This window comes from Bos javanicus, chromosome 17 (genome assembly GCF_032452875.1).
Source record: "Bos javanicus breed banteng chromosome 17, ARS-OSU_banteng_1.0, whole genome shotgun sequence".
NCBI classification, from domain to species: Eukaryota; Metazoa; Chordata; class Mammalia; order Artiodactyla; family Bovidae; genus Bos; species Bos javanicus.
In genome coordinates this window covers 58,468,729-58,492,219 of record NC_083884.1, presented here as the reverse complement: position 1 = coordinate 58,492,219, position 23,491 = coordinate 58,468,729, and the positions used below count along the sequence as shown (strand labels likewise).

General features: G+C 44.9%; 1 protein-coding gene and 1 long non-coding RNA gene across 5 annotated transcripts in view; one reads left to right on the top strand and one right to left on the bottom strand.

The window, feature by feature from the left end:
• The window catches only part of FBXO21 (F-box protein 21), a 39,052-nt gene that overhangs the window by 13,585 nt on the left and 1,976 nt on the right, over positions 1-23,491 (bottom strand). For all 4 annotated transcript variants that reach the window (XM_061384889.1, XM_061384886.1, XM_061384887.1 and 1 more), the window contains exons 3-9: positions 22,161-22,255; positions 14,852-14,973; positions 11,411-11,557; positions 10,976-11,112; positions 9,866-10,002; positions 6,331-6,510; positions 4,445-4,577 (exon numbers count right to left, since the gene is read on the bottom strand). In XM_061384889.1, coding sequence (XP_061240873.1) covers positions 4,445-4,577; positions 6,331-6,510; positions 9,866-10,002; positions 10,976-11,112; positions 11,411-11,557; positions 14,852-14,973; positions 22,161-22,255 — 951 coding nt within the window. The remainder of the gene's footprint in view (positions 1-4,444; positions 4,578-6,330; positions 6,511-9,865; positions 10,003-10,975; positions 11,113-11,410; positions 11,558-14,851; positions 14,974-22,160; positions 22,256-23,491) is intronic.
• Positions 370-6,604, top strand: LOC133228869 (uncharacterized). Its single transcript, XR_009730391.1, has 2 exons — positions 370-1,876; positions 2,273-6,604. It is a non-coding gene; the product is annotated as an uncharacterized LOC133228869 (long non-coding RNA).

Below are 23,491 nucleotides of genomic sequence, written 5' to 3'. Positions count from 1 at the left end.
TTTTAGAAAAGGATCTCTTCCTATTTATTGACACGGGATTCTGGCCCCAAATCTGCCAAACTCAACTGCTTTTGTCTTTGAATTAATCTACTTATCAAATAATGATTAAAAACTCCCCTATTTCCTGACACATCGTGAGCCTGTATAAGTGCTGTGAAAACTGCAGTTTTCTGCAACGCAAGGTATTATTTTAAAACCCAATCTTGTCTTCCAGAATGAGATTTGCAGGATCTCAGCATTTCCTGAATATTCTTCTCCTGCTGGTTCACTGTGCCAAGCCTGTCACAGGTCTTTTGAACCAGGCTTAGAGAAGTTAAGCAAGGTGCCTGAGGTCACAGGGTTATGGAGACATGCAGTGAAAACGTGGACCTGGGGCTGCAGCAGTCGCCTTCACACCAAACCAGAAAGAAGAGGATTGTGATTAACTGTTAGGAAAATTCTCAAACACGGATCAGGTGGACAGAATGGCACGACCCCCAGTAGCAGAGCCAGCTCGGAGCCCAGCCATCCACCTGCCGCCCCCGCAGTGGCCTCGTCACGCAGGGGCACTAGCAACAGTTGCGCCTTGTAGCTAAAAGCATCGGGTTTCACAGTAGGCTCCTTGTGTTCCCCTCTGCAGTTCCAACTAATTACTTCTGACAAGTTTTCTGTAGACACAGGCTTCCTCTCCTTCCTGGCAGCCCCTTCCTACCAGATAAGTGAAAGAAATGTTAACTTGGAATCTTCAAAGCACAAAGGAAGTCTTGAACTCAGAGTGTCAGAGGAGGAGATAAGGTTCAGGGATGATTACGTCCTTCCCTTGGTGGGAGGGGGGATGATGGGGTGACGGGGGAGGCCAGAAATGGAGAAGGTGCCGTAAGACGTGCCCAGGGCGTCCCGAAGGCCTTTGCTGACGGTGGGCCACCACGACATCTCCAGCTAATGTCCAGGCTAACGAATTCCGTCATTTCTTATTCATTCAAATAAAACTTCTGTGAGTACCTACTGGGTGGGAGGAATTGTGTTGAGAGCCAGGGGAATAGCTACAGTAAGGAACAAAACAAGGACGTCCCTGGTGGTCCAGGGGCTTAAGACTCTGTGCTGCCAATGCAGGGGGCTTCTGTTGACCCCTGGTCAGAGACCTAGATCCCACACGTCCCAGTTAAGAGTTCACATGCTGCAACTAAAGATCCCTCCTGCCACAACAAAGACTGGAGGTCTCGTGTGCTGTAAGTAAGACCCGGGACAAATAAAAAAAAGAACAAAACAGATGGTCCCGGTCCTTAAAGAGCACCATCTAGTGGGGAAGCTTGGGGAAACAGGCAGCTTCAGACACCCTGCACGAGCATGTGGAAGGGCGAGCACAAGGCACAGCGTGGAGAGCTGGGAGGGGGTTCAGAGGCGAGAGCTAAGCTGACATTTTGTCTCAGCAGGCGTGAGCCACAGAGCTGAGGGACAGGAAGGAAGCTCCAGGCAGAGCTTCAGCGTGTGCAGAGGAGGAACCAAGAGCACGGGGGTGGGAGGACAACGCAGCCCAGGCAGTGCAGAGTGGACGTGAGGAAGCACAGCCTGGTGGAGCCGGGCCACCAAGAACCCGGCAGGCCTCGGCAGAGAGTGGGAGCCTGACCTTGCAGCCAAGGAGGGAGCCACTCAGAGGGTCCCGAGCAGGGAAGGGACATGAGTGACATATGGTTACGGTTACTCTGACTCCAGTGCTTAAAATGCGTTCAAGGGGTCTAAGAGAAGGAAGGAGACCGCGCAGGCAGCCTATGTGGTCACAGAGGGGACACAGCTGCCGGCAGATGTGTGGTGGACGCCTGCTGGTGTGGAGCCCAGGGTCCAGGCAGGGATTCAGGAGCCATCGGCCTACAGAGGGGAGCGGAGGACTGGACAGCAGGTATGATCGCCGAGGGGAACAGCAGAAGGAAGTCTAGAAACTGCTCCCCCCACCCCGCATTGTGGAGCCTTTAACAGAGAGCAGGATGACAGGAACTAGAGTCAAAAGAACAGAGGTTCTGAGTGGTGGGGAAGTGGCCTCCATGATCAAGAGAGATAAGGAAAGACAAGTATCCACTGCATTTGGCAACAAGGAGAAAAGTTTTAACAAGAGGGGTCACGGACTTCCAGTTCACGTGGAGGAGGGGTGGGAACAGAGCCCTGGGTTCTGAGCAGCCGGAGGAGGCAAGGGGGAGGTCGGCCCTAGGACCCTGGCCAGGCGGGGAGCAGATAAGGTGGAGCCACGGGGCAAAGCAGAGGGCTGCCATGGGAGGCTTTGTCTTTTCTTTTTTCAAAGATGAAGAGAGACCTGAGTGTGTTTAATGCTGACAACAGAAGTAGAGACAGGGACCTGCAGATCCAGGAAAAGAAACAAAAGACTTAGCAGTCCCTGGACAGGCAGCAGGCTGGACCCAGAGCCTGGGGGTGTGCGCCTTGGGAAACCGAGGGGCTTCTTTTCCACTGAAATGTGGAGAATGGAGGCAGGAATAACTGGATCACAAGGATGCTGATTTGGCAGCAGGAAGTGGAAAGTGCCCATCTGTTGGCTTCTTTAGAGACCATCTCGCCTGACCCGGTCCACAGGGGTGAAGTGTGTGGGTGGGCTTGGAATCTGAATGCCTGGTGCCATCAGCTCCTGTAGGAACCCCTGACAGGTCACTAAACTTCTCTCAATGCCTGTTTCATTATTTACAAAAGGGCAAAAAAGCTTGTATCCACCCCGAGGGGCTGGCAGGTGTTGGAGGCATGCAGCCTGAGCTCTCTAGCTGTCATCCCCCCCAGCCCTGGAGGAACCTACTCCTTGCTCTGAAATCCTTTCCCGGGCCTTCCAGGGGCACCTCAAACCCTCCTCTGGAGCAGACCCTCTTCTAATTGCTCTGCACCCCTGGGGGTCTTCCTTACTGGGGGCCTAGCCCTCCTTTCTTGCTGCAGCTGGAGTACAGTTCACGGAGCTGGGAAGGTGAGCTGTGGGAAGGGAAATGGCCACTTTCCCCTCCTGATCTCAGATGCGGAGGGGAGGGGGCAGTGGGGGGGGGGTCCCGGCAGCCCACGTCACGGAGAAAAATGTTCTGTGTGAGACAGTTTTTGGAACTTGCTCCAGTGACGTCTGCTTGGCAGGAAGGCAATCTTGGCCATCTGAGGAGGAGGCCGAGGAAACTCCCTGGAAATGGTAGAGGAGCCCTCAACGGAGCCCAGCATTAAAAGGAAGGACGCCAGCGCTTCAGCAGGCGCTCCTCACAGAGGGGACATCGACCCCTCTCCTCCTAAGGCTGAGCTGTGTTTTCAGTACAGAATCTACTTGGGAGGAACCACACTTTGAAAGCATCTCTGAGTCTCACAAACTATCATGAAATTCCTTAACCAACATACAGTAAAAAGTGACAGGAATTAGTTATGTGTATACTGGTATCAAAAATAAAGTAAAAAGATAAAAATCAACTGTTCATTTCTGGACAACAAGGTGCTGAGAGGCAGGTGGTGACTTGGGGGGAGTCTCATTTTCCTCTACTGGGTCCCATGGGGGTCCTGGGAAGACGGTGCTGTCTGGGCTGGAGGCAACACCTTAAGACAGGAGCCCGGGACTTCCTATTGCCGCGTCCTTTCCCAGAACTCCGGCAGATGTGTGATGCTGTGAATAGATGAGACGCCATAGATCTAAGCTGCGCTGAGTCACTGAGACTATTTCCTTTCTTAGAGAAGGCTTCCCCACTCTCCAGTGACAGGGCTGACGATTTCTTGATGTTGATCCTGAGAGAGCTCAGAGGTCAATTCTCTCACCAGGCTGTCCAAACAAAGTGGACTATGAACATATTCTCAGGACATGCAAGGGCAGGACAGGAGTGAGCAGCTGCCCCAGCACATGCAGTGCGGCTGGAAGCCACATGGGCTGCACCCACAGCTTGCCAGGAGCAGGGCTGACCTCAAACATGGTCAGGAAGCGCTGACAGGGCTTTCTGCTGGCCAAAGGGGGCGTCACCAGCCTGCAAGATCCACATGGAATGGTATCAAAACCCAACAGCTTCCAAAGGTGTGCACCATCCTTCTTGCACCCAGCAGCTAGACCTGAGCAAATCTGAGATCTCCTTTTCCTACATCTCCAGGTCGGTTTAGTCTCTAACAGCACAGCTGAAGGATGAACATTTCAAACTTCTGCTCCCCCTTGAGAAGGGGGACTTGGGGGAAAAGACATCTTTGGGCCACCAGTGGGTGAGTGGTAGGGCAGAGGCCTTGTAGTTCTGGGAGTTTAAGGTGCTGATCACAAAGAGAATGGGCAACTCCTGGCAGGATAGCCAATTTTCAGGAGAATAAAAGGAGACAAAAAATTCAGTCGATGGGTCAAAACTGTGACACTTTGAATAAATCTGTGTTTATCCCCCAGGTTAATCCAAGGATAAACCGGTCAGTGCCGCCTTTCAATTAAGATTTCCCTCTCTATGGCAAGGGGAGAGCATCAAGATAAAATAATTACCTTCTCTGGCCAGATGCCCAGGTGGAAGTAAAGCCTGGCTTGGAGGAGCAGCAGCTGCACCTGGTCGGGGTACATTGCCAAGTACAGGTCCAGAGAGTCCCTCAGGAGCTGGTAGGACTGGTCGATGCCCTCCCTATGAGGGAGAAAACTTCATTTTAGCCTACTGGCTTCCGAGTTAGGGCCTGCTTTTTCAAAGACCAGGTTTCAAAACGAATGAGACACAAATCCCACACGTTCCCTGATTCTGATACTTCCTCTCTGTTTAGCAAAGTTACAGTGCTCTTAATAAAAAGAAGGAAGAGACAGAAATTTTGTACCCCACTAATTTAAAATCGTAAAAGTGCTTTCCTTGGAAGTCACCTCAACAGCACCATACATAAATTAGAAGTGGATTCTGAATAGGTGGTGCACGGAGGTCTTTCAGGACAGTGAAACCATTCTGGATGATGCTACAGTGGTGGGCAGGTGTCACCACACATTTGTCAAAATCCACAGACTGGACACCACCTAGAGCAAAGCCTAATGTAAAGGACGGTAGGCTCATCAATGGTAACAAATGCCTCTGGAGGGGATGCTGACGTGAGGGAGGCTGTGTGTGTCTGGAGGCAGGGGGGAAATATTCTGGACTTTTTGCTCAGGTTTTGCTGTGAACCTAAAACTGCTTTTTTTTTTTTTTTGATGCAGACCATTTTTAAAGTCTTTACTGAATTTGTTACAATATTGCTTCTTCTTCTTTTTTTTTTTTTTTAATGTTTTAGTGTTTTTGGCTGTGTGGCATATGGGATCTTCACTCCCTGACCAGGGACCTGCATTGGGAGGTGTAGTCTTAACCACTGGACCACTTTAGAAAAGTGGACTTTATGGGAAGTCCCCCTAAAACTGATTTTTTTTTTTAAGAAGACTAAAGTCTATTTTTAAAAAAATTCTACCATTAGGCAGAAAACTATGACTCCAATGTATACATTTTTTTCCCTGAAAGACAATTTTCTTTGGACTCAGAAGCCTGACTGTTTCATATTTTTGCTTGTTTCCTTAACTGCTGCTGCTAAGTCGACTGCTTCAGTTGTGTCCGAATCTGTGCGACCCCATAGATGGCAGCCCACCAGGCTCCTCCGTCCCTGGGATTCTCCAGGCAAGAACACTGGATCCAGGGTTGCCATTTCCTTCTCCAATGCATGAAAGTGAAAAGCGAAAGTGAAGTCGCTCAGTCACATCCAACTCTTAGCGACACAATGGACTGCAGCCTATCAGGCTCCTCTATCCATGGGGTTTTCCAGGCAAGAGTACTGGAGTGGGTTGCCATCACCTTCTCCGGTTCCCTTAACTAAGTGATTGGTATTGTTGTTCAGTCACTAAGTCGTGTCCGACTCTTTGCAACCCCACAGACTGCAGAAGGTCAGGTTTTCCTATCCTTCATCTCCCAAAGTTTGCTCAAAACTCATGTCCACTGAGTTGGTGATGCCATCTAATCATCTCATCCTCTGCTGCCCCTTCTCCTGCCCTCAATCTTTCCCATCATCAGTCTTTTCCAATGAGTCAGCTCTTTGCACCAGGTGGCCAAAGTACTGGAGCTTCTGCATCAGCATCAGTTCTTCCAATCGCCAGTCTAAAATGTTTTTGTTACTGGAGAATGCTTTCAGCTTTTATAAAAGAGCCCTTGTCCAAGTCCATTGCAAAGACCTCGAGGAAAGGTCACTGAGCACATCCAAGTCTGGACAGTATTATGTCATGGGAACCGGTTCCTCCCCTGTGGCCCAAGGGTGCTGCGCAGCATCCAGTGCTCCTCCGTACGGCAGGCAGGCTCGTGAAACAAAACTCTCTGTAGCGATCTGCGCCTCCAAAGACGCACACGCTACAAAAGAACTGGAAAACCGAGCAAACCTTACCGCTTCCCCAGACTTAACAGGTTTCCCACCATTCGCTGCAACACCTTCTTCACGTTCACCACCCCGTACAGTGCTGCAGTCACGTGCTGGCCGATCAGGTATTCGCACTCTTTCACTGTCAGCTGCTTGCCTTTCCCAAAAGCATCTATGTAGATGTAGTCGAAGATGTCCAGGGTCGCCCTGCCCAAAGAGCAGCAGTGTGGTGAGTTGTCACTCAGGCTGGAGCTGAACCAGTCAACACCCCCTAATAAACAGCTCAGAGACAGAATGTTAACACAGTTGCATTTCTGCTGAAAATATCAAGGCCTTGTCCAAAGTCTGAAAGCTGACCTTTATACATACTCTGATGGAGTAAGATGGCGATATACTGTTATTTAAGAAACAGCACTGATTTGTGCCATTTAATATAGGTTTTGAGAGACAGTAACCCTAAAACTCACTGCCAGGTAGATCTATTCAAAATCCAGTTGAGAGGTATTTCTGGAATGCCTGAGGCAGTCAATAAATTCCACAGAGTAGCAGTTACTATGTGTGGAGCCTGGGCCCCTCGAGGCTGTGATGAAAGTTAGAGGAGTCTGGAGCCACAAGGGTTCTGGCCTCAGCTCTGCAGACACCCTCAGGCAGCTCAGGTGAGAACCTGCTCCGGATCACGGAGAGCTGTGTCCCTGGCCTCCACCCCCGCTCCTCCCTTGGAACTGCTTTGCACGAACCCAGCTCTCACATGAGGTGGCGGGGTGGGGTGGGGGTGGGGGGTGGCCGGCAACACCAGAGCTAGGCAGGGAGGTGGTCCTAGGAGGCAAATTCTTACTGCAGTATCTCTAACTACATGGCATTTTCCCGAGGAGGATTCCTGAAGGGCTGGGGTGGGACTCTCAGGGAAAGCTGTGTTTTCTCCTTTGAGCAACTATTTCACTTTGATCTTATGCCGACTGCAAATCATGCAAGAGACTTTCTCTTGGGCTGCTAGAAAGCTGTCAGATTTCTTCCTTGAGTCATATCAATAGCCCAGCTTTAGCAAGACATATATAAATGTTCCAGAAATAAGGAATGCTCCTCAATCCCTTTTTAGTCTAGGAGAATCACACAAATGCACACAAATTTATGGGCAACAATTCTAAATACAATATGACCAAATCAAATACAGTGATGTATGATCAAAATCTGTATGACAGAGTTAAGATGTTCCCTAAGAATGAAATGAGGGTTGAATGCTAAAAAACTTCAGCACATGCAGACTACAAGAGCAAAACCATATGATTCTATCTGTAGACACAGCAAAGAAATTTGAGGGGATAAAAATCCTATTAGTAAAACTCTGAGGAAATTACAATTTTAGAAGGTAGTTTTGATCATCTCAATGAAAGGTACTGCTCCCGAACATCATGTCTGAGGTGAAATTGTAAAGTCACACCCAAGGCAGAGTGCCTGCTATCACTGTTTCTATTCCCTGTGTTCAAGAGGACCTAGCCAGCAGAGTAAGCGAAAGAGACACAAACATATAACAGTTGGGGAAAAAAAAAGAAGAGACACAATGTCATGATTCAGACAATATGATTATCTGCACAGAAAGGCTGAAAGACCTAACAAATATCATCACTAATAACTGATGCAGCAGAGGGGCCAAGCAATCAACCCAGATTTAAGTGTCAGCCATGCCCCTGTACACCACCAACACATAAAGTGCCATTTAAACAATGACCATTTTCAATAGCAACAAAAAAGTGAAGGTGCCCCAGAATAACTAAGATGTCAAAGAGCTGGCTATAGAAAAGAGTAAAATCCTTTGAAGGACATTAAAGATGGAGCAGGGACACACACACCATCTCCTCACGTGAATCCGTGAGTCCAGAGAAGCTCTGGGGCCAGCTGCCACACTAGAGCTTCAAGGGGCCTGACCACGGACTCTAAAGCTGCTCGTGGGCTTCAGGCTTAGAGGAGCCAGGGCGATTTTGAAGGACTCCATTCGGGTCTCAGCCTCCTAGTCTTTAAGACTCACGATACGGTCACAGTCAGCAAGCACTATGGTCTCCGTGCAGACATGGAGGCCAAGAGCCCAGCAGGCGTGCACACCCCCACAGGCCAGACGTTCCCCAGCCTCAGTGTCTGCCAGGTGTTTGGGGTGCTAACAAACCACTTCACTGTTCGTCTGCAATGCGGTGTACATTCACTGGAGCCTAAACAAGGAGACACGATCCTGCTGGCACACACAAACGTGCCCAGCAGTAGGTTACTGCGGTCAATAACACGGTAACTGGTGTTTTAAATGCTCTGTATCATGCAGAAGTCCCTGGTGGACCACTAAATAATACAGACATTTAAGGATGTTTTAGATATTTGGGGAAATTGGTTGAGTTACTCAGGGAGAGGGAATGGGCTGAAAAAGCATTTTTTTCTTTTCATTTAAAATAATGGAAAATGGGCACCTACTCTCCCATAGAGAAACTATCCAATACATCTTAAGAAACATTATATTTGGGAAACAAAGGAAGCTTGTCCTTCTTATTTAAGGAAACACACACATGTCATAGAATATGGAAATAACAAGTACTTTCAAACTAACCTCTATAAAGGACAGGAGGGAGAAAAGAATGGAGAAGAATACCAAGGAGGTGTTTTATTTCCCAAACCCAGAGGTGGAAACACAGAGACCAGCATCAGAATTCCACCACGTGTAAAGCACTTGGGTTCTCTCACTGAACCCTCCAAAGCACTGTATGAAAAACATCAGCCCCATTTCACAGAAGAAGAAACAAGCCCAGAGGAAGCTGAGGTCTGAACACAGTCAAACCTCAAAGCTCCGCTACTTTCTTTCATTCTGCTCATCACTTCAGCAAAGGGTACCACCACAGTCATCAGGAAGTAGTCTCAAATAACAGGATGTAATCAAATAACTTTGTTTCTTTTCCCTCTAAAGGGCACTTTTAAAGAGAGGGCATCTCTGCCCATTTGACGAACTGTTTTCAGAAAAGCTTGACTACTGCTGTAAAGGAGCTTTCTGTCCAATAGGATACCAGGTTTTAAAAAAAGAGAACAAAACAGAACTCTTTAACCTGGTCTGCAAAGCAGCCACTAACCTTGCCTGAAGGAGCTCCCCTGCTGAGAACATGCGTATTGGCTTTTGCAAATGAAGAACCTGGCCTCCCAGTTCCCTCTCCCCAGCCCAGTTCCCTCTGCCTCCCCCACTCCACCCCCACCTCCCTTCTGTGGGAGGTTCTATGGAAGACTGGAAAGAAATATCTTAAGAATTCTTTGTCACTGATTTGCTTTGAACAAAGAGACTTTGAGATTCATACAAGACCCTGAACTGTTAGTCCTTCAAAAGTAAACTGTTTTCTTTGAGATAACTGGAGATTCACACTCCCGTTGGGAGAAACAAGGTAGAAGAATGCACACTGCCCTTCTCCCCTGAGCAGATTATGGACTTGGATACAATCAAGAGCAAACCAGCTCTCTCACCACCCTGGTCCCCTTGATAACTTCTGCTGTTACACTTCTCTCAGCACAGGACAATCACATGGGGTCGGAGATGGCTCACCCTTCTGCACCTTGGCACCACCTTAGTAAGAAGTGGCTGGGGAAGTTGACAGGCTCCAGTGGGACCCCCAACTGCCGGGCAATGGTCAGGTAGAGCAGTGACATGCTGATGGGGATTCCTGTTCTGCGGATTAACACCTAAAGAAGAAAGCAGGCTTTAGCTTCACACAGATGAATTACACCTTCTCGCCTCTTCCACACGCCTTCCCAGTCGGCGCCCACTGTGCAGCAGGTGCGAGGATAGGTTTTCAGACTTAAATGGATGAGTACTTTATTTATTTAGATCAGGGCTCTGTGGACTACAGTCCACATCAGACCAACCAGCTGTTTTTGGATTGCCTGCATAAGAATTTTAGCGTTTTTTTAATGTTTACAATAAGTCGACCAAACACCATTTCATAAAATGTGAAAACTATATGAAATTCACATGTCCTGGTCCACATACAAAGTTTTATGGGGACATAGCCACACTCCTTTGTTTCTGGATGGTTTGCGTTTTCCTTCACACGACTAGGGCAGAACTGAGCAGTTAGGACAGAGGGCATTTGGCTTGAGGAGCCAGGTCGAGAGAAGTCAGTCTGGCCTTCACAGCAGAAGTCTATAGACCTATGGTTAGGCCCTCCTTTTTCTAGGAAGAACTTAAGGGTATTTCAAAGAAAAGTGTGTAAGACATGACAAAAGAAAATACAGGTCTCAGAGCAACAGAACAGATATAAAAACAGAGACAGGTAGGGAGAAAACAAAAAATAAGCATCAATGACGCAGTCTGTCACTTACTTCTTCCAGTCTTCCTGGAGGCCAGTGCAAAAAGGGAGACCTGCTTAGTTTCACTGTTTACTGTTCACAAGAAGCGATCTGACCACACTGAGTCAGAGGAGTACCTATTTCTAGCCAGGAATTTACTTCAAGGGTTTTCAGACAAGAGGGTGCTCTGTGATGAATAAGATAAAATCCACAGCAATACCCTCATAGGAGAGGCAAAAAATGAGTTTCACCAGGCATTGGCAGACCAACAAAATCTAGTACTTGCCCTCAAACACTGTACGATTCATCAGAGATAAGCTCCACCTACCTATATTGTAACGGTATTTTCTCTCACCCCCACATTTACCTGGTGCATATATAAGTTCAAGGCGTTGTAGTAATCCATTCGGTTCCCCTTGAATTTCAGCTGGTCATATAGAACGTGGTTCATGGCATCCAGCACCTGACTCTGGAGCTCTATTTCCATGATCATGGAGGATTCGCCTGAAACACCGAGACCTACTCTGAGGACACAAGCACAAATAACGCCGTGACGAGTGTCCCCAACAACCCCTGACGTGAGACACTGGCAACATCCTAGGAAGGCTCATCAGGTGTCGCCAATGCTGGGTGGAAAAGAGACTGTGTTTGAAGCCTCTGACATCATGCGGGTGAACAGGTGGTTGTGTTATCTATCGCTTTGCGGGGACATAATAGGAATGCACTGCAGAATTTTCCAAACTAACCAATCACTCTAGGTTTTTCTTTGACAAATACAGCTGGATCCAAAGCAATTCCACACCTGCCTTGAAGGCCAAGCTGGGGTGGCGACTGTTTATGCCCCGGAGGGTTTTGCAAACAAGCTCCACGATGCTGTCAATCTGAGCCTGGATGTCCTTGAGACTGATGTCAGAGAGAGGGTTGCAGTACTGGTCAATATACACCGCGCCTGAAACAAACAAGAATCATGGATAAGTTCTTACCTTTGCCTTTTCTTAACAGTGGTCATTCGTCCCAGACTCCTGGGGCCATACTCCTCAGATGGTTCCTATCCTGGATGTCAGGCCTGGCTCCTAATCCACTGAGAAGGGGCAACATGCTTACAACCAAGGAGCTGACATTTCATTATCAATATACCAAAACTCTCTCAGAGGTCAAGGACTTACCCTGACACATATATCCACGGTCTACTGCCAAGAGAGATAAATACCATAACGGAGCTCTTTTCAGGCTACTTCTCTCCCCCTCTTAATTATAATTCAAAATCCAACAACTCTGAGAACTCAATAGTATACAACAACATTTTGACTTGAAAAAAAAAATCGTTGAAAGTCCACAATGTCAGATATGCCATTTCCACTAACTATTCCCCTGAAAGGTGAGCCAGTAAATGGACTTTGGAGATAACCGGAGTTTGAAATTAAAGTTACACTCAAGAAACCCACAGTTAAAAAGTTGTACAGAGCACACCAGAGACACTGTCTGTCAAAAATCACTACTTTACTGCCTCAGGTCACTTTTTAACCCTAGAATCAAAGAGCTAACTTGCTTTTTTGTCACAGGATATTTTCACTTGGGAAGTTGTGGAGTCCCTTAAAATCCACAAGGTGTTCTCAAACCAGCTCAGGACCCCGATTCCCAAACTTGATCCCCAAGTGACCAGGGTATCAAGTGACCAGGACTCCATTTCTGGTGTTTCCACCAGCCCAGGCCTGGCTCCTGGGCCTCCTCAGGACTGAGTTCCCCCATCAGCCACGTGACAAGGTTTTTGCTGCATGGCTCTGGGATCCGCTGTATCTGACTGCTGCTTCCTAGACTTCATCAATGGCATTGGATGATTCTAGTCTGCCACTCAGAACCAGAATCCTAGAGCCAACTTCTATTCACTCAACTACTTAAAATAATCACTGCAGATGGTGACTGCAGCCATGGAATTAAAAAGACACTTGCTCCTTGGAAAAAAAGCTATGACCAACCTAGACAGCATATTAAAAAGCAGAGATATTACTTTGCTGCCAGGTCCATCAAAACCATGGTTTTTCCAGTAGTCACGTATGGATATGAGAGTTAGACCATAAAGAAAGCTGAGTGACGAAGAATTGATGCTTTTGAACTGAGGTGTTGGAGAAGACTCTTTTAAGAGTCCCTTGGACTGCAAGAATATCAAACCAATCAATACTAAAGGAAATAAGTCCTGAATATTTGTTGGAAGGACTGATGCTGAAGCTCCAATACTCTGGCCATCTGATGTGAAGAACTGACTCAGTGGAAAAGACCCTGATGCTGGGAAAGACTGAGGGCAGGAGGAGAAGGGGACGACAGAGGATGAGATGGTTGGATGTCACCAGACTCAATGGACATGAGTCTGAGCAAGATTCAGGAGTTGGTGAGCAACAATGAAGCCTGGTGTGCTGTAGTCCATGGTGTCGCAAAGAGTCAGACAGGACTGAGCGACTGAACTTAAAAAAATGATATTACTTTATATTATAAATAAAGAGGAAAGAGAAGTAATTGTTTTCATAAATAAAGCTCATCAAGTTATTCTTGACTGTGGAATAAACAGAAGATGACTCTCAGCTCCAGGACACATATGCGAAGACTCCAGGGCACTGAAGATATTTTAATGAACTGAAGCAGTCACTTCAATTGCTTCTGGATAGCACAACCAACGGAGAAGGCAATGGCAACCCACTCCAGTACTCTCGCCTGGAAAATCCCATGGACGGAGGAGCCTGGTGGGCTGCAGTCCATGGGGTCGCTGAAGGTTGGACATGACTGAGCGACTTCACTTTCACTTTTCACTTTCATGCATTGGAGAAGGAAATGGCAACCCACTCCAGTGTTCTTGCCTGGAGAATCCCAGGGACGGGGGAGCCTGGTGGGCTGCTGTCTATGGGGTTGCACAAAGTCAGACACGACTGAGGCGACTTAGCAGCAGCAGCAGCAGCACAACCAAAAAGATCTATCAACAAGAACCTGCACACGGCACTGCGGAGTATATCTTGATTATAAGGCCAAAGAACCAAGAAATACAGTGACCATTGGAAACAGGATGGACATGGTTTACCAGCCACTGCTGCTGTGTTAGGTCGGAGGCAGCAAAATCTGCAAGTGCTGCAGCCATCAGAGAAACTTTACGCAAATGAAACCTGGAATGAACCTGGAGGGCGAGTAGGACTTAGAATGGAATCCTAAAGAAAAGGGATACCATGCACGAGGAAGTGAAGCCAGGTATCTGTGCGTAGGGTGCCAGTGAGGAGACTGGCCTGGCTGGAGCAAATGGCACATTTTGGACAGTGATGGAGACAGGCCTGACCAAATAAAGGAGGGGACTGAAAGCAGGCAGAGATTCAATTTTAAAAAGGACGCCAGCTGGCCACGTGGCAGTATCACGTGGAGTGCAGACGAGGCTGCGTTTCAGATGGGGCCGGCACTGTATGCTGGTGACTTGGGAGCCAGAAAGGGCAATGCCCATGAAAGCAAGTATTACTTAGAACGCTGCTGCTGGGAGAGGTAGGGAGGCCTGCATGAGACCAGGAATAGAATGGAGACGTGACTATGAGCAAGGGAAAAAAAAAAAATTAATGTACTGGGTATATCACTGGGAGTAGGGAATGAAAGTGAATGAAGAGTCACACTTATATTTCATAACCATAATCTGTGGGAGTGTCTGGGTAATATGTTAGGAATTTAAAATCGTTTTTAAAAAATGAAGTCACATTGTGTTCTTGTCCAATTGGACAGGAACAGAAAGTACTACCCATCATCTTGCCTGTCCACAGGACTTCTTTCCACTCACTGCTCATTATGGACGAGAAGACTCACTGACGTGCAGGAACATTTTGTCCTCATTAAACTCCAACCAGAAGGGTTAAGGGATTTGCTCAAGGTCGCATGGAGACAAAACTGGACACATTTGTTTCTGATGTGGAAATGAGACTTTAAAACTTAGAAAAATGGGGAATTAACCTCCTTAGCTAAAATATCAGCTTCATACTTTGAACTGACAATGCATCTTTAGAAAACACTCTTTAGCTGACAGCTGAAGATTCTGAGCAGATCTTAGCTCTAAACGCAATCATTTTGCTCAGACCATATATTGTGATCAGACCATATATCCCAACCTCCAGAAGCCCATGTAGTGCAGTTTCCTTCTCCACTGCTTCTTCATCAGGGCCACTTTCCACCACTGCTCTTGAGGGCAACTTAGCTGACTATCACAATATCAGTGCTGAAGTCTCACCTTCAAGATACGATTCATAGTCATCAGGCTGTTGAAGAAAAGCCTTAAGATTATTTAAAATTTTCTGTTGTCGTAGGTAATAAAGGATTTTTTTGGCGTAGTATTTCCAGGTCAAAGCTTTTCTGGAAAAAAACAAACAAGTTAGCAATAAATCAATAAGAATTAAGATATTAAAACTTTCCATTATCCATTTCTTTACGTCATACTAATCATACTGTGTTAAGAGTCTACTTAACAAGAAAAGTACATCTGGCTCACAAGCGTAGAGTACTTCTCATGGAAACAGCAGAATTTAGGACTTTGAATTTGTAATTTACCACTAAATTAGCTGTGCTGAAATTCAAGAAACGGTTACCCATTTGGCTTCAGATATACTAACAGGAAATCAAAGAGAAACCTGCAAAGTCAGGGGAATTGGGTGAGTCTCAGGAGACAGGCATGAGGCACCTGGAAGCTTGCTGGCCACTTGGCACCTGCCAGGGGCAACTCGGGCCTCAGGCTGCTGCTGTCTCATCCATTCTCATGGCTTCAGACACCATCCATACCAACAGCCCTCAATTTATTTTCCAGAATGGATTTCTTCTTTCAACTCCACACCTGTATATCCAACTGCTACAATGATATCCCACCTCAGTATCTGATGAGACCTTAACTTTCTCCCTTCCTAGGGTCATGGCCATCTCAGACTGAGGCAACTCCATCATTCCAGGTGGGCCAAAACCTCTGGAGTCATCCTTGACTCCTTGCTTTTTCTCACAGTCATATTCAACCCATCTGCCAATAGTTATTAGTCTTATCATCCAAATGTATCAGAAACATAAAACATGTCTCACTAACTCAACTAAATCACCATCCTCTTTCATCTGTTTCATAGCAGCTTCTGCTTTGAACAGTCATAGTCAATGTTCAACAGGGTAGCCAGAGGACTCCAGCTGACATGTGAAGTCAGCACAAAAATACTTTGCCCCAAATTCTCCAACGGTTTTCCACCTTGCTCAAAGTAAAAATCCACGTGCCCATGATGACCGGAACAGTCCTTTACATTCTTGCTCCAGTTACCTATCTGACCCCTCAGTTCCTGTATCACCCCCACCCCACTCAGTCCAGTCACCGGCCGTGGGGGCTTTCTGACCGTCCCTTCATCACAGCTGCTGGAGCTCACATTAGGCCCCCTCACCTTTAGGCACTCAGTTCCTCCTGACTAGCACATCCTTTGAAGGCAATGGCACCCTACTCCAGTACTCTTGCCTGGAAAATCCCATGGGCAGAGGAGGCTGGTGGGCTGCAGTCCATGGGGTCGCTAAGAGTCGGGCACGACTGAAGAGACTTCACTTTCACTTTTCACTTTCCTGCATTGGAGAAGGAAATGGCAACCCACTCCAGTGTCCCTGCCTGGAGAATCCCAGGGACGGCAGAGCCAGGTGGGCTGCTATCTATGGGGTCGCACAGAGTCGGACACGACTGAAGCGACTTAGCAGCAGCAGCACATCCTTTCCCTGGAGATCTGCAATCTGTGCCCTCATCTCCTTTCAGGTTTTGATTCAAATGTCACTTTGAGTAAGGCTCTCTCCAATCACTCTGTTTAAAACTGGACCGCCCCCCGCCCCACCCCCACGACTCCCTCGCCCTCTTCCCTGGTTAACAGTTCTCTAGAACACTTCTCATTTCCTAATAAATATTTTACTTTGTTCAGCACCTCTTCTCTACTCGAGTGTGAGCTCCCTGAGGGCAAGGTTTTTAAGTGTGGCTGACTGCTGTATCCTCAGCACCCAGAATGTCTGACACAGCAGATGCTCAGTAAATAACTGCTGAGCAACTGAATTTCTCCACCAGATCTCTCGAATACACATAGGGATTGTGGGAAGTAGCAGGGAGTTAATGATTATCTTATCTGCCTGGCTTCATAAATAATGGACTCTTCAATTTTCAGGGAGTAAATGAAAATCAGCAGAGGTTTTACCAGCTTTTTAATCTTTGGGTTGTAAAATATTGCCATTGAGAAAAATCACATGAATCAAATAAATAACTTAATTACTATAAGGGAAACACCCCTGGATCCACCAGTCAGGCCAAGAAACAACTTTGAAGACACCCTGGAAGCCCTCCATGGGCCCTCTCCCCCTGCCCCACCCCCACCCCGTGACAACGATCACAATCCTCGCTCTACAGTCACCACTACTTTGCTTTTTTCCAGAGCTTTCACAAACATGCATCCCTAAAAACTCCAGACCAATCTGGTAAGATTCCTTTTAAGTCACTTAATTCACAGGCTTCCCCTTCACCTTTTTTTCCCCCTGTATTTTATTTGTTGAAGAAACCTGGTTGTTTGACCTGTATTTTCCCAGAGTCTGGAATTTGCTGACTGCATCCACGTGGTGTAGCTTAACATGTTGTTTTCTAAATTCCTGTAAACTGGATGTAGAGGCTTGATCAGATTCAGATTCCATTTACTCTTCATAGGTGGTAGTGAGTTCTGTAAGAAAGGCAATCGTGCCTCGGCTGTCTCTTTCTGTGACGTCAGCAGTGATTGCTACTCAAAGGCCCAGGTCCACTCCTTCATCAAAGGCCCTAAAGTGGTGAATTCTAATTCAACTATCCCTTTTCATTACTACCTAGAATATTTTACCATAATTTCCCCTCATCCATTATCTGGTCCCCAGTGGCAGCGTATGCAGGAAAAGGCAGAATAAATGCTCACTACCTTCATCAGATCCCAAAACAATACTTTGGGTTGTTACATCCTCCAAAGGTGACCAATTAGTTGTTGTTAAGTATTATGAGTTCACATTCTAGTACTGTCCACGTGGATGATTGAATCATCACATCTCTGACCAAAGGAAGCCTCCTCATACTGGCCCATGAACACTTCTGACGTGAAACACTGTTTACTTGTCTAAAGGAAGCCTCCTGTCCATGAATACTTCTGACATGAAATACTGTTACTTTCCTTGCTATCTGGCTCCAGGCTTCCAAGATGCTTCCGGGTCATCTTTTACATTTCCTCCTCTGGACCTAGAATCAGCCATTTCTCCAGAAACCCTGGCTGCTTTTGCGGGAAGTACTGACAGAAGACCACAATCTGAGGACTACTGATGATCGTTTCTGCTGGGTTGATTCTTGCTTCCAGACCTGTTCAGTCAGTCTAGTGTGTAAGTATGTGTACATATGCATCATATATACCTAACACATATTTCAGTAGCAAGTATCTTATGAGTTCATACTGATACATCTAATTTAAACTCACAACTATACAGTTTTTACCTTCTATATTTTTAATATATATATGTATGTCTTTTTTCCTCCAGGAGAATCCTGTTTCTTCAGGATCCCAGGGATGAATCAAAATATCACATGATCACTTACTTGTTTTATTCCACATCTCTCTCTCTTTCATACACACACACACACACACCAGCCTTGGAATAACAAAAACAATATTCTCATCACCTTGATGGTTCCTGAGAACAGTGAACATTTTGCTCATACTCTCCCCCATTGTCTGTTCATTTCTTTTGGAGAGCTGTATTGTATCTACACAGAGCTTACAGCCACCACATACAATCCCTTTGTCTGTATCAACTGTCACTTGGATTTAATTCTACAAGTAAACCTATATTTAACGTTCACCACTAGTCCTTGTATTAGGGTCTCTCTGGTTATTTCGGTTGTTTGAAGCTTATTTTCTAGCACATTTTTCAGGCAGAGCTCAAAAGTCCCTGAGTTACTGCAAGTGGATAGGTTTCTCCACAGCTCTTACACCTGGAAATCAACTTGGCTGGATATAAAAATCCTTGGCTGACATTCTCCATCCTTGGATATCTTAAATGTGTTACTCTTTTTCTCTGGAAGAGACTACTCCTGTTGAAAAGTCTGATGGTACTCTGACTTATTCTCCCTTGTAAGTGGCTTCATCTTTTTTGCTTGGATTCTCAAAGGACTTTCCTGTCTTTAAAGTCTAATAGTTTTACTGAAATATGCTTCAGTGTTGGTCATTCTGGGTCAGTCTTCTTATCTATGGTGTATGCTCTTCTAATATGCTGCTTCAAATCTTTATTTACTCTTTTTTAAGACCATGAAGAATGTAAATGTAAACTGTTTTCAAATATCCAGGGATTAGTGCCTTAGCATTTATGGAAACTATGCTTCTTCCTTCCTATGCTTTCCATATCCAAACAACAAGCCATTTGCCAAGAATGAATATAAATAGGGTCATTTATGAAAACTAGCCGGAGAAGGCAATGGCACCCTACTCCAGTACTCTTGCCTGGAAAATTCCATGGACAGAGGAGCCTGGTGGGCTGCAGTCCATGGGGTCACTAAGAGTCGGACACGACTGAGAGACTTCACTTTCACTTTTCACTTTCATGCACTGGAGAAGGAAATGGCAACCCACTCCAGTATTCTTGCCTGGAGATTCCCAGGGACGGAGGAGCCTGGTGGGCTGCCGTCTCTGGGGTCACACAGAATTGGACACGACTGAAGAGACTTGGCAGCAGCAGCATGAAAACCAGCACCCAAAAATATTTACAAACGTGAAAGTTTTCTGTTATTAAAAACAACTCTGCTTTAGGTTTAAAATATTTGTCAGGCTAAAAACTAACATATTTATGATATCTTATTTCTTAAAAAAACTATAATATACATTTTTTTGCTAGCTATTCATATTTAGTCTTTGTAACCAATCCGATAAGTAAAAAAGCAGTACTTCATTATTATTTAACATTGATCTGAGTGAATTTAAAGGTATTTTTACTAGACTGTCAGTGCCTGGACTTGCTTTTCTGAGAATATTGTCCTCTTATCCTTTGTACATGTTAAAATTTCTTTTCAGAAATTTTAAGTATTCTACTGACTTTCTTTACAGTTTCTTTGGTCATACAAATCTTTTCTTTTTTACTGCAAAATCGTGTCCTTTTTTTTTTTTTTAAGTGCCTTTGCATTACCAGTCATGGTTCAGAAGGAATTCCTAGATTGTACATGAAGTCTCCTGTTTTCTTGAAATTTTCATGTGATAATTTAAAATTTTAGGTTGTTTAATCTTAGAATTTAATTTTTGTACATGATGCAAGTTTTACTTTCTTCCAGGTGGATATTCAGTTATGTCCAATACCTTTCATTAAATAATCCATTTTCTCCCCTCTGAGCTTAATTAAAATACGTTATCTTTTATGCTGGGACATGGCTTTGAATGATCCTCTGCCACTGATGGAGCTATCCATTTTTATTCAAATTTTGTAATGTTTGATAACAGGTACCATTATAATATGTTCTAATATCAAGTGGTGGAAGTTTCCTACTGTGTGTGTGTGTTCAGTCACTCACTCATGCCCAACTGTTTGTGTTCCCATGGACTGTAGCCTGCCAGGCTCCTCTGTCCATGGGATTTCCCAGGCAAGAATACTGGAGTGGGTTGCCATTTCCTACTCCAGAAGTTTCCCGTTGTGATTATTTAAAAACTGTTTTTTTCTGGCTCTTCTTGTGAATTTATTCTTCTGTGTATATTTTATGACAATACTATCCATTTAAGACACACAAAACTCTTGTTGGATCCTAAACGGAACAGCACTATGTACTAATTTTGGAAGAACTGACATTTTTGTGATAGTAAGTCTTATTCAAGGACATGCTCTGCCTTGTGTACTTAGTCACTCAGTTGTGTCCAATTCTTTACAACCCCATAGACTGCAGGCCACCAGGCTCCTGTGTCCATGGGATTTCCCAGGCAAGAATACCAGAGTGGGTTGCCATTTCCTCCTCCAAGGGATCTTTTGAATCCAGGGATTGAACCTGCATCTCTTATGTCTTCTATGCTCTGCCTTATGTTTTTCAAACAACATTCTATAGTCTGACTTAAGAAACTCACTCCTAGGAACTAATACTTAGAAATGAAAGCACTAGAAACATCACTCCCCACAGTAACACAAAATAGAGAAAAAAGTGGTTATTACCAATAGAGGGATGGTTAAATAAGTCATGGTATATACTACAAAAAAGCAGGCAGTCATTATTAAAGGTGAATTTGATTTTTACCAATTGATCAGGACAGATTTCCACAGGGTAATGTTGAATGAGGATAAAGAGATATTTATTGCAAAGTACCTATTATATGATCTCAGTTTTGTAAAGTAATGATCCCCCTCCATCCTCATGTATATCATATTAGCATGGAAGCCTACAATCTAGATTGTCATCATAAATTATGGGAGTGGGGGCAGGGAAGGCCAATGCAAATGGATGGAGAAGAGAGGAAGGAAAAGTCACATAAAGAAGATAAAAAAAACAAAGTCTGCACTAAACATCCAACCAAACCCAAACAACCAATAAACTCAGTATGTATTAACTATTTATGTATTTAAAAGTCTATATGTATATATGCAAAAAAGAGAGGTCGACTTTTATTTTTAAAGCTGCACAATACTATTAGATCACACTTCAATTCATTTATAGATAAACCAAAATAGAAACAGAAAAATGACCTCTGCATCAGGACTCATCCAAGGCCTAGAATAGTGACACATCTTACCTCTCCCCACAGTTGTTCCACTGATAGATATTTCGCTCTCCTAAAGCCCTTTGACCACAGTAAAGAAAAATGTCTTACGCCTTGTTTGTGAGCTATTTCACAATGAGCTCTCTTAAGGAAGATGTTAAAATAGCATCCTTATCTTCCATCTCAAGTCAAGCTTCCAGAACTTTTAGAGCAGAAAATATTTTTCATAGATAAGTCAGGCTGGAAGCCAAGTCATCTTTCAGGTAAACTAGAAATTAACCTTCACAGCAGAAAATACAAAGCATAAAAAACTTTAAGCAACAACCAAGAGACAAAGGGTTCTTCTTGATCAGGAGAGATGAACAACTCTAACAGATATCTACAATGTCCATGGCTAAAGTAAGAGCACGTCTTATCGGAATTCAGAAACTATGAAAAATTATCCATTAAATAAGATATCCCTAAGAAAAATATTTTTTAAAATGCAATTCACAACAGGCAAGTTTGGTGGTGACAACAAAGAAAGGATATTTGTGTTACCCTAACGACATAATGGACACAAGTACACAGAGCACAGCCATTTGACCCCCAGGAGGAATAAATACTATTTCTCCCACAAGGATTTTTGCACCATTTCTTCAAATATTAATTGTCTTGGTGTATTTACCTTGTATACACAGAATTTTTCAAAAACATAACTACAGCGACATGAAGGTAACATGAAACATTTGAAATAGATCTCATGGTTCAGCCACACACCTATTATAGCAATTAATCCTGGGGTTAGTAAAACAAACTCCTGATAGAACTACAGCTTACCTTCCTTCCATATTTAGGATACACACCAGCTCATCCTCAAAAAATATCTCCGGGCCCTCAAGATTCTCAATGTCACTGAAACCGTTACAAGGGACCTATGAACAAGACAGATACAAGAGGCCTCAGTAAGGAGTAGCAATGCTGTTGTCTCTCACACACAAAGTTACAAGCAAAGCTGTTCACTTCCAAGGAAGTGGTAACACCTCTCCCACACTATCTGGCACCACCCACCCACTAGGGGAGAAAAGGAACCTGTGGGTAACAGTAATTTGTTCAAATAATATTATTAGCTGCAAATGAATTATATTTGGAATTTATAGACTGGAATTTCTGAAAGTGATAACCCAGAGTTCTCACCTAAGGAAAAACAACTCTGAAAGGAGGACTAAAAAAGTAAAAATCATGTCTTTCACAGTACCTATTCTGTGCTGGCAACATGGTATTCAACTAGGAGTCCAGGGCCAAAGAGAGAAGTCTAGGGGTTTGGGTGACTCTGAAGGTCGAGGCATGTTTCTCCTCTGTAAGCTGAGGCGGTGGTGCCGATGAGCTGTAATATCCCCCCCCTTGGTTTAAAAATCTGATTCCTTTTCCCACTTTTCTTTCTGAAAGTAGGCAGGAAATTTGTCAGCCTATGTGCACGTGGAAAACACAGGAGCACAAGGGTCCTGAGCCAAAGTAATCATCTACCCACAGATCAATCCTAAGTATAGTCCTGCTATGTTCAAAGTCCTCGGCACACTTCTCATCATGCAGAGGTACAGGGAAAGACGAGCTGGGGAAAAACAACAACAACGCACCATTACTGGACAGAGGCTCGGGCTGTTACATACGCACACAAAACCAGCTGGACTGTAAGCAGAGGCTGCAAACGAGAAGCTCGTGTCCAAGCACATCAAACACATCCAGCACCCCCACGTGTATGTGTGCAGACATATTGAAACCAGTGTGGAATATCTGAGACTATGAGTGCTTTTACCCAGCATATGGCTTATCCCAAACAGGACACAAATTCAGGTCATTCTGACATTAACAAACACTTGTTTATAGAAACAAATTACACTGCGCAACACCTGAGCTTTATTCTTTATAGGGAGATATATTCAAATGCGTGCCAAGTTCAAATTTTCCCTTTCGAAACTTGAAAGGGAATGTGTGAACTCATTAAAAGTAATTAAAATTAGACATCGGAATTAACATTCAGTAAATCAGGATAAATCAGACTGGTTCCATTTCTGGACCTCCAATCAGAAATAAAATATTGGTACTGTCTCTTTTCCAGAATGTGCAAAAAGTTAAGAATCAGGACCTCATACAGAAACTTCTGTGAGACA